This window comes from Lytechinus variegatus, chromosome 10 (genome assembly GCF_018143015.1).
Source record: "Lytechinus variegatus isolate NC3 chromosome 10, Lvar_3.0, whole genome shotgun sequence".
In the NCBI taxonomy this organism is placed as follows: Eukaryota; Metazoa; Echinodermata; class Echinoidea; order Temnopleuroida; family Toxopneustidae; genus Lytechinus; species Lytechinus variegatus.
Genome location: NC_054749.1, coordinates 10536826 through 10555529, shown reverse-complemented (window position 1 = coordinate 10555529; position 18704 = coordinate 10536826). Strand labels below are relative to the sequence as shown.

At 33.9% G+C, this 18704-nt stretch overlaps 1 protein-coding gene across 2 annotated transcripts; it reads right to left on the bottom strand.

Moving 5' to 3' along the window:
- Positions 1 to 1157: 1157 nt before the first annotated feature.
- On the bottom strand, positions 1158 to 17739 carry LOC121422374 (monocyte to macrophage differentiation factor 2-like). Of its 2 annotated transcripts, XM_041617375.1 has the most exons (7): positions 17589 to 17739; positions 12613 to 12694; positions 11037 to 11194; positions 10331 to 10405; positions 9291 to 9392; positions 4335 to 4404; positions 1158 to 2286 (listed from the first exon to the last, which is right to left on the bottom strand). In XM_041617375.1, exons 1-7 carry the CDS (start codon positions 17606 to 17608, stop codon positions 2047 to 2049), a joined length of 747 nt encoding a protein of 248 aa, XP_041473309.1. In that variant the 5' UTR covers positions 17609 to 17739; the 3' UTR covers positions 1158 to 2046. The 2 variants fall into 2 exon arrangements, with proteins under 2 accessions (XP_041473309.1, XP_041473310.1); XM_041617376.1 differs by lacking the exon at positions 10331 to 10405.
- Between the last annotated feature and the right edge of the window lie 965 nt (positions 17740 to 18704).

Below are 18704 nucleotides of genomic sequence, written 5' to 3'. Positions count from 1 at the left end.
CTCTCGGACTCCTTATGCTTTCTCAATATAGATAATTAAACAACATGAAAACAAATTTCTTTAAAAAAAATTATGTAAGTAAAAACGTGTTTATAACGTTCAGCAAAAAAAAATGACACAAAACTGAAATGTTAAACATGCTAAATCATTTATTTTTTTATTCATTTTCATTATAATTATTATTTTTGATGAGCTTGATTATAATCAATGAAAATTAATTCTTGCATGGATTTGGGATAACTTGAGATGCAACAAAACATCTACAGAAATAGCTAATTGAATTTAAGATACAGATTAGGCCCATAGCTTACAAATCCATCACAATCATTACAAATGAAGATAAGTTCACAAAGAAAAGATTATGAAAAGTCCATACAAAGAGGCGCATTTTAAATCGTAGGGTAGGCCCCAAAAGAATCACGTTAGTCTCTACTCCTAATTAACTTTGAAATGTTGAACATATATATTTTGTATATTCTTAAACCTTATATTCTTATATACATTTCCATTAATTCAGTGATCAACTTTATGACCAACGTTTATGATCGTTGTAATTTTTAGCATTATTTATGTTAACAGATTTCTTTCCATTGCAGATTACACAGCTTTTTCTATGCTTTAATTATTATTGCATAGCACTTCTTTATTCACTTGGCCATGTTTGCAGCAATGTTCATATTTTCCTTGTCTTATGATACTCATCATGCAACTGAGGTATGTTTATACTCTAAACACTCACATTTGTATTTCTTGCATTATATCTGACAAATAAAATAAATAAATTAGATTTTTCACATGCAGCCTCTCATGTTTTCCTTTTTAGTCTCATATAATCAGACACTGTTGATTTTGTTTACACCATTCAAACCCTATTTTTACCTCAACGAATAACATATTAATGCATAATTTGCAAAATTGTCATCATATATAAGTATTCTATAAAATATAGAATATTGATTTTAAAAAATGTCTAAATTACTAAGTTAAATCAATTTTTATATCGGGCAAGGGTCTCTTTCGTTGAAATATCAATGAAAGGTGTCTTTAAAAGGACACCGTGTTCTATATAAGGGAAGTAATGAAAATTTCGATTTTATTCAGTTATGTTTGTGAATCTTGAATGTTTTTTCTCTTTTTACCTCATAAAGTAAGCTTCATACATCAATTCTACAATCAGTAATAAATAAAACATCATTTGATCTCCTTTTATTGAAATAAATGATTTTAAGAAAACTCGTCATTCCGAAATAAAAGGTTCAGGTGACGATGAAGACTAAATACTTTTCCGATACTATCGATATAAAAGGATGTCGTGGACTTGGAAGACAAAATTGCCTTTGTGAAACGGAAAGCGCTGATTTGTCGCCAATCTTCCTATCTCGGAAGAATGGTCCTAGGACGTTCCTACGTATCGCTCATCTCGTCATGCAACAGGCCCCTGAACTCTTTGTTCAGCATCACCTCTTGTCTACAAAAAGTATCACCTAACCTCTATGGACACTCTATATTATCATTATTATTATCATGAGCAGTTAATAAAATACAAAGAAAATAAGAGTGAGTGACATCATCAGCTCTCTTATTTGCATTTCATATACAATGTGCATATCACTGTTAATGTGCAAGTAGCTAATAATTTAAAATGTTACATTTTTCTAAGTATAGGCCTAAGTATCTTGGGGATACTTATCCCCAAAATCAGTATCTTGGGGATACTGATACTAAATATCTTGGGGATGCTTCACAAATATTGAAGTTTGACTTATACTTGCATTTACATTCCTAGTAGCTGCATATCAATCAATAAGCTTGCGGGTTACTGGTATATATCATGTGTGAGTCAGTATTTAAGCATGACTCCATAAAGTCACACAAGTTGTGAAACACCCCAGATTTCAATCTGGTTTTCAGTGTTGGACTTGTTTGATTTTATATATGAATTCAAATAAACTTTTTAATTAGGATGGATTTGACCTTTAATTTGATCAAATTTGATATAAGATGACCTACATTCAAAAAATGTGTAATCCATCATGCCTGGAGACATCATAAAGATTGAGTGATGCAGTCAGGTAAGTGACTGGGTTCATCAGGGTCAACACCTGGTATCCTACATCCTATTAGGTATTTCTGAATGGCGTTAAGATGTGTGTATGCCCCCATCACAACAAAGACATGCCAGATAGCATGGGCACATGGGATGATACCATCACTCTTAAAGAATACCACGCCACAGATGTAAATGATGCCTCCCAATGCTAACTCATATAAACCATTCTTTAGAGGCTGTAAATTGAATAAAAATAATACAAATGGTTGAAACAAAATAAGGCTTCCTATGGTAGCATTTAACAAAGTACACCTTACAGGTTAGAATACTCCCAAAGGGTTGAGAGTGTGCAAAAGGCAAGGCTGATTGAATAGGATTGCATTAATGTTAAAATATTTGTATGTGATTAACATATTTGTATGTGATTTTGTTATCTTACATGTATTTGTAGCTTATTGCTTGTATTCTTATGTTTTAATGTGATTGTATTCTTATGTTTTAATGTGATTGTCTGTATATATTCTTATGTTTTAATGTGATTGCCTGTATATATTCTTATGTTTTAATGTGATTGTCTGTATATATTCTTATGTTTTAATGTGATTGCCTGTATATATTCTTATGTTTTAATGTGATTGTCTGTATATATTCTTATGTTTTAATGTGATTGTCTGTATATATTCTTATGTTTTAATGTGATTGCCTGTATATATTCTTATGTTTTAATGTGATTGTCTGTATATATTCTTATGTTTTAATGTGATTGCCTGTATATATTCTTATGTTTTAATGTGATTGTCTGTATATATTCTTATGTTTTAATGTGATTGCCTGTATATATTCTTATGTTTTAATGTGATTGTCTGTATATATTCTTATGTTTTAATGTGATTGTCTGTATATATTCTTATGTTTTAATGTGATTGCCTGTATATATTCTTATGTTTTAATGTGATTGTCTGTGTACATTCTTATGTTTTAATGTGATTGTCTGTATATATTCTTATGTTTTAATGTGATTGTCTGTATATATTCTTATGTTTTAATGTGATTGCCTGTATATATTCTTATGTTTTAATGTGATTGTCTGTATATATTCTTATGTTTTAATGTGATTGTCTGTATATATTCTTATGTTTTAATGTGATTGTCTGTATATATTCTTATGTTTTAATGTGATTGTCTGTATATATTCTTATGTTTTAATGTGATTGTCTGTATGTGATTCAAAACTGAGGCCCATATTCTCAACTTGGGTTTTGTATAAACTCTGGTAAAAAGTTGTGGTTTGACCATGGAAAACCAATTGTGAAAAGTTCAATTTGTCAGCTCATTTGACACACATATCATTCATAACTGATTGGGGAAAATTAGTTTTCTTCATCATTAAAACAGGAAAAAGAGTAAAGATAGAAAACATGAACATAAATGCAATCTTTTATTTTTTGGCTTCACATAATTTTATCACAGGCTAGAGTTAAACAGGACTTCAGAATATGGGCCTATATGTTTTATACCATAAAGGTAAACATCTATTCAAAGAAACCCATTACATGTCAGCATGTAAAGCTGGCTACCAAAATATCCAAAAACTCTCATCACGTTCATGACCTTTTCTTTCATTATCATTTGATATGTGATATCATGATGAATGTGGAACAGATATAAAAACAAATATAAACTCATTCTCAAAACAAGCTAAAATTGCCATTCAATCATCAACAGTTGAACTGTTGAATTGTCATTCAATGATCAACAGTACAATTGATGCAAACACTTCTTGCTAGACCTATGAGCATCATGATTTATTCTTATACTATAAATCTGTAATTGAATTGATTTGTATTCTGCAGAAGAGAAATGGTACAAAAATATTTCAAGATAACATTTGAAATAACAATGCTTAATTCATGGGTTTAATATATACTGGTATTTACAAAGTTTTGCCCTTATTGTGATGTCACTCATCCATGTAAATCCTCAGAGATACGTCATCCACAGTGTAATCAACACATCAATCTCAGTATTTCTCATTCAAAGTGATTACAAACCTCATTTAAACACTACAGTTTTCATGGGGTCTTACTTGTAGTTCTACTTATTTCAGTCCTTCATTTTTCCCTTGCCTTTAGATTGATTATTCAATTAAACGTTTCTTTAACTTTCCATTCTAACTCTACACCTATGCTATCTTGTGTGTCATAGGATAAAAATGTTTGATTCTCAGAATAATGAATGTTAGTGAAGTATGTATTATATATGCATGAATTTAAAGAAGACATACCGATTCTAACACAACCAATGCAGGAACTGTTCCAAGGATGACATAGAAAAGGGTTTCCAATCTCTTGTATCTGTATAGAAACAAGAAAACTATTTCATCACAATGAGAACAATAATCTACCACTATTAACTCAACTATATATTTTCTGAGAGGCTGCACTACTTATCATCAGTTTCTATTCATTTTGGTCTAATAGATGTTGGTCTGATTGTTCTACACTACACTTGATCTAATATGAACCAAATGAGCAGTTGGTCAATTGGTGATTGGTGGTGGTTTTATATCTGATTGCGAAGAAAGCGTGAATGCTTGTTAGAAAGAAACCAGATGATGGCTTAAGGTCCTCTCCAAGGGACGTCGTACTGAAGGTGTCTACAATATACCTTTTTCTATACTGTTATTCAATATAGCATCATTGCAGTGTATCTATAGGCCTACTTTATATTAGTGTAAAACCTACACCTTAGGTGTACAGGTTGATAGGGAAACATTCTCCTGTTCAGAATTATTCCAAACTTGAGCACTGTGGCCCAGTGGATTAGTCTTCTGACTTTGAAACGGACAGTCGTGGGTTGAATCCCAGCCATGATATAATTTCCTTCGGCAAGAAATTTATCCATGTTGTGCTGTACTTAACCCAGGTGAACTCAATGGGTACCTGGCAGGAATTTATTCCATGAAACACCACAGTGCTGTAAAAGGATTTGGGGTTAAAGCCAGGGAAATAATATCCAATTGAGTGCATAAGGACGCATTTGGCAGTGATATACGCTATATAAGCATGTTGGTATAATTATTACCGACTCTACTTTACAGATTTTGATATCATTATCCATTGATGTTATTCCCAGGTTAATCACTCAGGGGAAAGGTGACAGCATTCCCTTGACCATAGCACAAGATACTCATATGATACACTTTATTCCTTCAACAAGGGATATTCACCCAAATCTTGTGTTGAAAATGAGCATTTGTAAAACAGGTTATTGTCTTTACATGTATTAATAGAAGGCAGAAGACACATCGAGGTAAGGTCATGATAAGTCCATCTAATTCAAATTTGGTATGCGGAATTGTCATTCTGTATGTAATGAATCTTTGTTCCAAGAATTCATTAATGATCATAGATTCGACTTTGCTTGCATTTGCAAAACCTAGTTAACTTTCATCGGATGATGCTGTCATAGCCGATCTTCTATCTCGAGGATACATTTTCAAGCATTGCCCTAGAACATAAAAGTGGGGCAGTGGAGTAGCCTTTGCATACAGGGACAGTCTCCGTGTTGACATTAATGACCCAAAGCATTTCTTGAGCTTTGAACTGATGTCAGGAAGTATACCTATTGATCACGAAAAGCTTGACATCATTATTATCGAAAGCCAGGCTTTCAACAGTTTTCTCAGTTTTGGGTTGATTTTTCTACACTTCTAGATGAGAGGACCTTCAGATCGTATTTGCTTCTGAACATTCATCTTGAAAATCTTTCTTCCCACACATGATCGTGGTCACATCCTAGATGTTGTTCTTGGAAGGAACTCTGACAGGTTGCAGATATCCACGCCTCAAGTTGTGCCAGGTTTATCGGACCACTCTGCTATCACACCGAAGTGTACAGTAAAAAAAATTTGAGGTAAATCATTTTGCCAAATTTCATTTGTAAATTGTATTAGGATCAAAAGTTTAAAATTTTCATATTATTTCACCAATGCAGTTCAACTTTCATTTGATTGATAAGCGTGATTACGGCAGTGATTGCCTAAAAGACGTCAGACTCTTGAAAAAAAAACTGGGCAGAAAATCGCCCGCTATCATAATCATTTGCAATTCAGTCTTCAGTCCTTACATCTTCACATCACACCAGTAAGTCTAACTTTATCAAGTACGGTCAAAGGAGCTAAAGCGGAGTTATTGAATGTAAGAATTGGACAAATTGATCACAAACTAAATAATTCAAATCAGGGAAAAGATCACGTCAAATCTAGCATTGAAAATTATTTGGATTTACCCGCGGAAATCATAGCAGAGGTATTATCACACACCAATAGGTCATAGGTCAAGGAACATGAGGTATCGAAAGTATGCAAGCAAGAGGTTTGCCCGATTATTAGAGGACAAAAACAGCAGTTTCTCATGGTAAAATAAAAGTAATCTTGCATGGGAGAGTGGTAAATGGATGAAGAATTGTTCTTAACTGTTCTCAATGATCTGCAGTTGTCAGCGCTAGGTAAAGGTTTGAATTTTTCTGTTGCACTGACAAAAGTTCCAGTGGTAGACATCATCACACACACCGAGTCGGCTTGCAGCAAGTTACCCGATCACAGTGCTAGCGAATCACAGGCAAGTGTCGCTACTCTGTTGAATAGGCCAAAGAAGCTTGAATCTAATTTGAGTAAGGAGGAATTCAAAGCATTAAATGATCTCAAGAAAGACAAAGACATTGGGATTCTACTGGCAGATAAGGGGAGAATAGCTGTTGTGAATAAGACATGTGAAACTCTTCTCAATGATGATTCAACAGAAAAGAGATTAGGCAAAAAAGATCCGACTCTTAAATACAAGAATGAGATTGCTTCCATTCTTCACGACTAAGAAAACGAAGTAGGAATTAATAGGGACGACTTCCACAGACTCTATCCTACACCTTCAACAAAGGCCGCTCCTAAGTTCTATGGACTTCCCAAGATACATAAGTCTGGCATTACTCCTTGTTCAATAGTGAGTAGTATTGGTTCCAATACTTATAAACTGTGCAAAACTGTTAGCTAATATCCTTTCACCGCTTTTGAGAAATTCATGTCATCATATCCCAAATTATCAATCATTTGTGGAAAATCTAAAACATGAATATGTTGATGATGATGAAGAACTGAGATCATACAATGTCACTGCTTTGTTCACATCTGTTCCTGTTGATAAAGCACTGGTAGTGATTCGATCCAGATTAGAACAAAACATTTTCTTGAAGGAAAGCACCAAATTGTCACCAGACCAAATAATTTGGACTTCTGGATGTCTGTTTACGGTGTACGTATTTTGTGTATAATGGCGTTTACTTCTTACAAATCCATGGAGCTGCAATGGGTTCCCTGTTCTCTCCAATTGTCTGCAATCTTTATATGGAACACTTTCAACAATCAATGATCAGTTCTGCACCACATCCACCTGTGTGGTGGTAGGTGGTGGTACCACTACACTGACGACACCTACACAAAACTGATGAAGGAACATTTTCTAAGATTTACCGCTCATCTCAACTCTGTTAGTCCGGATATCAAGTTCACCACACAAGAAGAGAAGGATAAATCACTCATATTTCTAAACACCTTGACCATTATTCCAGTGGACGGTTCCCTTAAGATTAGGGTCTTTCGTAAAGCCACACATATGGACCAATACTTGAACTTCCAGCCTAATCATCCACTAAAACATAAATTAGGTGTGATCCACACTTTGTTCCACTGAGCGGAAACAATAGTCACGGAACAAGAGGAAATTGTTAAAGAGAAGAGAACTGTCTCCAAGGTACTTTCAAAGTGTGGATATCCCAAGTGTGCTATTGATACAGTGAGCAACCCAAAGGTCAACAGCAAACCTTCTGGTAGAACGTCAACTGCTTCGAAAGGATTAGTCGTTCTGCCTTACATCAAGGGTCTATCTGAAGCGCTAAAGCAGAACTTTCGTTAACATGTATTTGGAATTTGCTTCAAACCAACTAGAGCTTTGAAGCAATTCCTTGTGGCTCATCAAGACAAGAGTAAGACTGAAAAGAAGAACCTTACTGGTGTGATATGTTGGATTCCATGCCAAGTATTAACTTTGAGTGGTGTCTGCAAAGAATCCTACATAGGGCAAACAGAACGTTCCCCCTGAAGACAAGATTTTTGGAACATCGTCACCCGAGCTCCGTGTTGTCAGAAATTTCTCAGCACATTCATATTAAATCGCCGGGACATACCATGAAACTCAACAAGGTGGAGATCCTAGACATGGAGGATAGATAATTTGAGAGAGGATTGAAGAAAGCTATCTAAATAAGGGCGCACCAACCTTCGCTGAACCGTAACAGGGCCGATACAAACTTCCAAGAATTTTACGACCTAATTCTCAACCGCGACGTCAGTTCCGGTGAAGATCAGACAGGTCATATCCCTCAAGAAGACTGAAGTGTACAGCTGAAATTTGGAGGTAAATGTTTTTGCCAACTTTCATTTGCATTAGGATCAAAAGTTTAACAATTGTTCATTCATTGATCTCATCTCGTCTCGATTCTGGCTTGTTTAATCTACATCAGTCCCAAATCACTTGTTTAAAAAAACTAGGGAATTCTGCTGCTCGTATAGTGACACTAAAAAATTCACCCATATCACACCTGGGGTCTGTTGCAGAAAGTTGCATTTGAACGCAAGTCAAAAAATCAATCGCAAGTCCCAAATGTGCACTGTTGATTGGTTGAAAATCAAGTTGCGCATGATTTTTAGAGTTGCGATTGATTGCAACTTATTCTGTAACCCGACCCTGTTCTTAATTCTTTACATTGGTTGCCCACGAGTGAATGTGTCAAATTAAAAATCCTTTTGCTAGTATATCACTCAGTTCATTGCTTTGCTCCACAGTACAATACTGCTCTCATTAACAGCTATGCACAATCTAGGCTTCTACGCCCCAGTGACTCCGGTCTTCTTCTGTTCCAAAATGTAAAACAAGCGGAGGAAAGGGCATTCATCTATGCGGGTCCCTCACTATGGAATTCCCTCCCATAAGAGATCTGGGATAGCAAGTGTGTCGAAACATTTATGATTGAGCTATTATCTTACCTCTATATTCCTTTTATCAATATTTTTTGTTATTTGTTAGTTTCCCCTTCACTTGTGAGCCTTGAGCATCTCTTACATAATGTAAATGGCGCCTACTGAATTCCATTTATTATTTTTAGTATTATCAAAATGAACACTTACTTTTCATAGAAGCAATACGAATACAAGATTCCTAAGGAAGCTAGAAACCACATAACCCATCGTAGATGGTTTCCATAGTAACCAACATCACACAGTGTCAACCTTAGATAAGAGAGATAGAAGATAGGGGAGGAAACTTGTGAATAAGTAATAAAATCATATTTCATACATGTTTTAACATGAATAATAGAGTACTAAATCAATGAAATCACACACAAATTTCCTTTTTGCACTTCAGCGTTTTGATGCAATGAATAACACCAACAATTGTTGGTGATATTTTTATAGATATGACCATATTGATTTCTACTTCGCCCAATTAAAATCTTGAAAGAAAAGCAAATCAATATTTTCATTATAATCCAAATCGAACATCTAGAGCAAAATCATGAAAATTCTGATATTTGACCTTTTAAGAATGTTATTTTTTGTCATGTTGAGCAGGGACTCTGATCTTTGTGATGTAATTAAAATGTTCACTGATCATATGTAGGAAATCTAGGGCAATATGGTTATGTAGATGACCAGTTCAGATGTCTGATATGGGTTACAATGTGTATTACACAAAATTAAACAAATTAAGTACACAAAATAATTGCAAAAAATCAACAAGGCATGAGAATATATCATAAATAATCTTAATACTAAATAGGTTCATTATTATGGATTAAATAATCTTCTCATAACATTTTGATACTGAAATAATCTACTCAAACCTTAAGAGCAAAATAATTGGTAAAAAAAAGAATATACCTACCATCATTGTCAAATGGTAGCACATGAATATTTACTGTTGAGAATAGGTCTTCAGAGTAGTAATTTTTTTATTTACTCATCAATTTTAGTGATATAATAATCAATATAAGAAAAAAAGGCATTTCCATTCAAAAACTTATATTTCATATCTAGGCAAACCAACAACAAAATATTAGTGCAGCAAAATAGAGTCAATTGAATTTCCACATGTAAACTATCAGTATGATCAGAAACCTAAGAGTTCTCCCTGAAAGAAAAGAGCCAATGCATGTTCTTAAACTTACCAAGGTGTGTAAGAAGCTGCTATATATAAATAGATTATTGCCCTGTCGCTTATATGAAGGTAAAACCTCAATTTTCTGTAGACAAAGATTAAACAATATTTTCATAAATGCTATGTCAATTTCTTTAGCATTATAAAAATTCAGCTTTTCATTTTTTATTTCTTTAAAAGATTGTTAAGAATGCATTATAAACATATGTTTCATATTAGTTCATTCCACATTACATATAATAAGGCCAATCAATCAAATGATTTATACAGTAATAACTATATTGGCCAATCTAATTGATTAATTTTGATTTCATTTCAGCATTCACATCACAGATGACTATACAAGATAAATTATAAATCTAAAAAAAAAAATCAATAATATAATACTTGTAATATTTGCTATGAAAATAATTATCGAGAAAAAGGAATACAAGAGACTGCCATTATGAGCAATTAAGCTTGATGATAATAGGGCCTTGTACAAATCAAAGGATCTATGGCAATCTTCTTTGCCAATCAAATTAAAGGATCTATGACAATCTTCTCGGCCAATAAACTTAAAGGATCTATGACAATCTTCTCAGCCAATAAACTTAAAGGAACTATGTCAATCTTCTTGGTAAATCAATTTGAAGATTTCAGTAGCTTAAAAATTACAACTGTAGTTGTTAGCTTGCCTTATGAAACAGGGCTATATCATGTAGAATCTTACTTACTTTGCAAGACCAGACCATGAGACAAGATGGAAAAGAGTTGAAATACTGAAGAGGAGGAGGAGAGCTAGACCAAAAATTATTGCACTGGTCTTCTGAGAGTATGTGGTAGCTTCTTGAATTAAATCATGACTGGCATACAATGATGGTATAATACACAACTATATATTCAAACAGAATTGAGAGAGAGAGAGAGAGGAGTTGAAGCATATCATGTCCATTGGTAGAAAACATGTTTTATGTTTCAATTTTAACTTTGCAATATATATATATATACACACACATATATACATATATATTGCCAGTTCGTTTTCTTCTGTCCTTAATTCAATCTGTTTCATTATATACACCTGCACTTTAAATTTCACTTTATTGTTATAATGTTAATGCATTTTGGAACATAGTATTTTCTTTTTATTTGTACAATTGGTTAATTAAATTCACTGCATACAGCATGTTATATATTCATTTTATGCTTTTAATTGTGAACTCACATTATTAGTCTTCAAATTTCAGTTTGAAACCACAAGTTAGGATTACCATAAGCAAAATAAGAGACAGAAACTTTGAATATAGGCCTATGACAAATACAATTTTATTTATGATAGAAACTTATCTTCAACAAGTTCAATTGATCTTCTTAAGTGTAGAATATTTCTGTTAGACACATTGGATTTGGCATATATTTGATGCTTGTTGTGCCTCAAACTGAATTCATATTTTGGCACAATAAATTTTAGTCTGAAACCAAAGTAAGGATTAAGCAAAATAAAATACAAAAATGTTGAATATGACAAATACCATTACATTCTTTCATACAACATTATCCATACAAGATGCATGTTATGCCTGGAACTGAATTCATATTTTGACTCTTAAAACATTCAAAGGGTACATTTCAAAAGTTCAGAGTACTCAGTTACAGATTTAAATTATCTTCACTAATAGCTATAAATGTAAATGCTATCATTTTTGCACAATCAATTTTTTTTTGTAAGTGAACCTTAGAGCATATTTGTGCTTCACAACAAAGTACCAAAGTAATGATTTTTCTTTCATTTCATGATTTTCGGGGTTTCAACTTTCGGAGAACCCTTATGAAAAACATCCACATCCAATTTGATAGGAATCATTTCAACAAGATATGACCACATAAATATGAACTATAAGTAGCCCAATTGAAGTCAATGTATTATCGTCTTGGTTCTGAATGTTAAAACCAGGCTAATAATACATTGACTTCCATCGGGCTACTTATAGTAATTCATAGATATTGTAAGGTGTTGTGGCCAATTTGAGTTTGAAAAATTCACTTTCGCAAGTTTAAACTTTGTGCTTGTTCTTCTTAGCACAAAATCTGTGTAAATTAAGGTTTATGAAATATTTGTAATCTTACCGATTGACATTTAGTAAAATAAACTTGAAAGAACAATTTACAGCAGTTAATATTCCAAGGTTTGCAATAAATCACTAAATAGTATTGGCCAATCAAGAACTTTGTTGCATGCAGATTAAAATACTGATCAGGAACCAATCAGCTAGCCTTTGTGTTGATTTAGATTTAATCTAAGTGACTTACTCCATGTGTAATGATGTTAGCTATATGTTCAATATTAGTAGGTACATAGGCTTCATGAGGTTTGGCTGGGTTGTTCTTCCACCTAATCAAAATACAAATGGAGGATAACATTGTTACAGCCCAGTTCCATTGAAAACATTTATTTATAATATCCTTTTCATGAATACAATAAACATTCTTTGAAATAAAAACATTTATCCAAATCAACAATAACACTCTCAACAATAACACACTTATTATTCAACTGAATGCTAGGAAATTTCTGCAGCTCAAAACTTACAATGGTTAAATGACTTCAAAAACAACATCATTTATGAAACTGAAAATAAAACAAATGCAATGTCACTTCCCTAAACAAGCCTTCAGCAAGTCAGCTTTTTCAAAAAAAAAAAAAAAAAAAAATGTGCATACTCCTAATCAACTATCGGGTAATTCATTTTTTTATTTTGATACTGAAAAAAATTAAAAAAAATATTGGGCCAAACTGATTTTATTTTGTGATTTAAAAAAAATGACAGTAGTTTAATTTGTATCAACAATTAATCAAATACTTTTTCCACAAAATATTTTTTTCTATTTTTTCTGCATAAATGGCAATTTAACAACCATTTATATGGTGCTTTCGTTGTTGTAAACAAGCAGAAAAATCAACACATTTTGTGATTTCCATTTTCTGTTTTTGCATTTGAAAAACAGATAATTGAGGAGGAAGTTCACCGAGAGAGAGCAGGTATGTCCGGCCAAAATGAAGAAGAAAAGAGGGAGATGGAGTAGAAGGAGGAGGAGAAAAAAGAAGGAAGAAAAGAACATGAGGAAAAAGAAAAGGGTATTCTAGGCACGGATCCAGAGTTGGACTTTCACAGGGTGCTAATTTTTTTATATGCAATGTAGACATTGTTGACTTCGATCAATGCACTACCGTTTTCAAAACGATGATAAATGGCTTGATTTGGTACTTCCTATATAACAAATTCCATAGTCTCTTTCCCTTTTCTTCTCCCTTTTTTAAGGAAACGCAATAGATAATTAATAAATCTAATTCTAAATATATTTCGAATGCATAAAATGTTTTTTTTTCAGGGGGGGAGCAATTGAATGAAGTGATTTCATTCTCTCTGTTTTCCTTTTGCCCAGGTGTAATATTTCCTTTCTTTCATTCCTTGTTTTCATTTTTTTTAAAGGGTAGGCTATCTGCAGGCACAATCCATGATTTTGTGGGGGGAAGGGCACATTTAAAGTCATAAGAGCAGATTTTTGGTGGCGTACATATACATGTATGTACATAGTACAACGCATCAAAGATACCCTTTATGTGATGATCTAGCTTTTGCTAAGACAGAGCCCCGCTGGCAGTCTCGCCTGCATTACGCGATTCAATATAGCAGCACTGCTGACTTTGAAAATGACTATGAAATAATAATAATAAAAAAATTATATATAATGCTGCTATGTTCATTCACCCAAAATGATATTTGACCTTGATCAAGTGGCCTATGACTTGTGCAAGATGAGCAATGATACTGGATTACCCTTACGTCCACATTTCATTAATTTTCATTTTCATTTAATTAAAGAGAGAGTGCCAGGGAGTGACTGTTGAGATTATATGATTCCACGATTATATGGATGAAGGTCTATCTTGTGGCAATATCCTGACATCGAGGCACAGACTGAGAACCTAAAAAAAATTAAAAGTTCTTTTGCGATACCTCTCCTAATTCTTTGAAAATTCATAACAAAATGGCCGATCGAGACTGGGGTAGGAGAGAACTCTTCGTTTTTTTGAGGTTCCAGTCTGACATCGAGTCTGTGCTTCGATTTCAGGATACTGTCACACGATAGACCTTCATCCATATAATCGTGGTAAGTGCATAATTTCTGTTTTCACAATTTTCTTTCCAAGTTATTGAGACCTCAATCTACCCTGGTCCCGGACCCGGGAGGGGGCGGGCATTTAAATTGACGAGTGAATACCATGCGCGACCAAAACAACACATAAAAAGGATGTCTTTCTCACGATAGGGCACGTTACGTACGTAACATGATAAGGGTGTCAAAAAAACAAAAATAATGAAAAAAGGGTATCTATTTCGTGAGGAAAGTTACGTGTTTAGGGTCAAATTTGCGGGGATGATAAAATAAAATATGCTTTATAAAGGATGTCCTTTTTGCCTCAACATTACGTGTTTAGAGTCCGATTTGCACAAGGTGTGGAAGGTGGGGTCGTACTAAGCCCGTGACATAACAATAAATATATTCCTGTGCTTGTTTGGGGGTTCATTTCAGGAAATACTTGCCAAGAGTATTGTTTTGTTCCCAATACTTGTTTAGGGTAGGGTTTCACACGCCAATACTTGTTAAGGGGTGCATTTTCAGAATATGGAAAATACGTGTTTAGGTAAACCAAAAGCTTCGGTCTCTGTTATGTTGGTTGTTCAGCTGAACTCCGTTGGCTTCACTCACCAAATACAGAGACCGAAGTTCTAGCATGATCTGTACAGGGGACTCAATGGCCATATGTTTATGTACTTAAGATCGGATAAAACGGGGAAGTGAATTTGCGCGACAGCCGAGGTTAGTCACTGTTTTTGTTCCTTTTAACTTGATTATTCTCCGTTTTTTGGCAATTAATGCCAAGAGGGAATATTAATTTGCATTTTGGTTGCGTTAATTTTCAAAATTTTTATTCATTAAAGACAAAAATTAAAGAGCCCCGATGGGGGGATTTTGCATTGCAAGTCCCCTAATGGTGGCTGCACGATATAGCGAGCCGTCTGTGTACGAGGAGAAATTTAAAAAAAAATGTTAACAAACTCCTCGAAACAGACGGCTGCCAGCCGTCTAGTGTTTAGGGTGCTTTTTGAGACCCCATGGTCGCGCATGGATTCTATCGTAAATGGAAGTGGCCCCCCCCCCGGTCGCAGACCCGTGTCTATAAATGCACGGTGTTTGCGGGCCGGAGCTCTCGCGGTTACCCCTCCCCCACTCACACGTATTGCGAGGTTAGAATCAGTATACTAGTAAGTATACTGTACAGTATAGTACAGTATACTACAGTACAGTATACTCCAAAGTTAAATTATGTTTCATCCATCCTTGTTGTCCCCTCATGGGTGTATATAGAAATCGAGAAATTATCATTTGATTTTATATGGGGAGGGAAAGATCGTATTAAAAGAAAAATTATGTATCAGAATTATAATTGTGGTGGGGTTAAAATGATAAATTTTGAAATATTTGTTAGAACGCAGCGTATAATGTGGGTAAAAAGACTTTTGTATGGAGAGAGAAATCTGGGTGGAAGTTATTTTTTTATTATTCCCTAAGTTCAGTTGGAGGACGGTTAATTTTTCTATGTGATTATGAAATGAAAAAGATAAAAAGTAAGTTGAATATTCCATCTTATTATTTGGAAATGCTAGATGCTTGGCAAAAGATTGATAATTTAAGACATTTCAATGGTTCTAAAAATCCAATCATTTTCAATAATAAGAATATTTGTATAGAAAATAAAATGATATTTGATAAAGATTTATTAGAACGAGGGTTAAGGTTGAACATATCATTGACAATGGACATGTTAAACCAGTCGCATATTTTTTGAACCTTGGTATGGGAAGTGATCTTTTGTTTATAATAGGTGAAATATATCATGCAATTCCAAGTGATTGGAGAAATGATTTAGGTTCGATACAATTTTGTGAGATAGACTTAATTAATTATAATATAAACTTGCTTCTGTTGGGGAGGGAAATTAGCTTTTAGGAGGTATTATCAAGAAAAATATATTAATATTTTATTAAAGAATTGCAAAAGTCATATGATTTACAAATAAGAGATGGACAAAATAATTATAATTATACAGAGAAAGAAATTAGTGAATGTTTTTTTAGACCAAGAATAACATTATTAATTGGAAGACAGAGGGAATTTCAACTTAAGCTTCTGCATGGGGCAATTTACACTAAAGTTAATTTGTTTAGATTTGGATTTGTTGAAGATAATCTCTGTTCGTACTGTAAACTGGAAACATATTCACATATATTTTTGTCTTGCTTAAAGGTCAAACTGATATGGGAAACTTTGATACAGCGATTTGAATTAGATGAAATAAAGGACTTGAATTGGCGGGATATATTTGTTGGTTTGTCAGGCAATACAAACAGAATAAAAAGTTGTAATACTATTATCTTTATGGTAAAATATATATTATTTATATTTAGAGAGGGGGTTTTACCAACCATTGACGATATACATAAACTTGTTTTAGAATATAAGGATCAAGAAAAGAAAATAGCTATTAAAATGGGGAAATTAGGGCGGCACTTGCAAAAATGGAAAACAGTAAAATTGTGACAAGGTTAAGTTGTCTTTATTTACTTTCAATATATGTAATGCTTCTCCCGTGAGCTTGTTATATTCAAAATTTTTCATCGAATTGTTTTGTACTTTTAAACATGATTTATTTATAATGAGTGTGAGCAGATCTTCTGGGCAGTGGTGTGTTGGGTGTGTGTGTGTTTGGGTGTGTTTGTGGTGGGGGGGAGGGGGGAAGTTTGGTCTTTAAGCATTTTTATAATAACTGATTTCATTGTTGATTTTTTTAAAGATATATATGACTCATGATTTTGTTAAGTTAGTGGAAAAAAAGTGAAAATATGAAGTGTAAAGTATTATACCGTATATGATTTGAAATGTTAAATTGAAATGTTATGTTCATGAAATCAGAATAAAAACATTATTCAAAACAAAAAAAAAATACTAACCCCCCCCCCCCCCTCCTTTCACTGTGTCAGTAGAGATGACTCATCAATCGTCATAACAAACAATTAACAATCGAATCTCAAATCAAAACTAACACAAAATTTCACGTATGGGACTACAATTACATGAAATTTAGCCGGCCATGGAGGTGATCATCTCATCAACATCCTTTTTCTTTCAAAAGTCCGAGTCAAGAGATTTGAAATACGTACTTTATATCTCCGCCACACATGGTTGGTTAAAATTATGTTACGTGATGATTGCTAATTACATCCCTCCGTTGCGTTGCTACCTTGCTACCGGTTATCCTCTTCTTCCACTTCCAGTTCTCGTTTTTCCTCCTGATCGATCCTCTTCAAGTTCTTGTTCTTCCTAGATCCTCCGTTTTTTCGGCCCTCTACGTTCGTTGGCACCAAAATGCAGTCCGACATAATCACAGAGATAGCATAATGACCAGTTTCTATGGACGTAATCCATCCATCTATAGTACATTGCATTTAAAGGTTAAATTACATGATCAATTCATTGAGGACAGGAAAGAGATACGTTTCATACGAATTTTTGTATAAAAATAACAGAGTATCTGTTACAAGCTGACAGCAAACTGAAGAAGGAAGATTAAGAGAGCTTGGTATTATAAGAGTACCACTCTACCATGTTGTTCTTGATGGTGTCATATAGGCATATTTCATCTTCTTTTCAGTTTTATAAGAAAGTCTTCTCTGTGAGATAAGAAATAGGCACAGGATCCAACAAAATGATCTTCATCTTCCTTGTTTCACAGCTGGCACGTGGCTGTTTTAGACTTAATAACAGTAAGAAGTCTTTCCTGATGTTTGGCACAGCAGTTGACAATGGTTGAGATCTTGGGCCCGTTTCATAAAAGACTTGCAACTTTAACATATAATGGCAACTACCATGGCAACAGGGCTCAACAGCCAATCAGAATCAAGGTTACCATTGTAGTTGCCATAATGGTAAAGTTACAACAGTTGCAAGTCCGGACCCGGGCCCCTGGTCATTGCAGTTTGAAGCAGGAAGATAGAACGTGCGTGGATATATAGGTGATCAAGTGGAGGAGGGATGATGATGCTCCTCCGGATAACGAGATTGGACTTTAAATGAATTGCCTCTGATGCTTGATTGATTGATTTTATTTGGCAAGACACCATAAAATATATACAGTAGCATTAAAAACAACAGGCTTGCACAGGATGACCCACGAAAGCTCGAAATCTTATTTTCACTTGGGTCCTCGACATATAGAATTAAGATAATAACAATATTCTGCATTAATATAGCGCTTAACACATCGGAACGACGTCTCT

Bases quoted from the DNA above. Each gene is read 5' to 3' on its own strand.
- LOC121422374 (XM_041617375.1), bottom strand. From the start codon at position 17,608: ATGTGTGGCGGAGATATAAA. The intron at 12,695-17,588 runs GTACGTATTTCA...TATTTTGATTAG, and splicing joins ATGTGTGGCGGAGATATAAA to GTGGAAGAACAACCCAGCCA. The intron at 4,405-9,290 runs GTAAGTGTTCAT...GTTTCTATACAG, and splicing joins TCGTATTGCTTCTATGAAAA to ATACAAGAGATTGGAAACCC.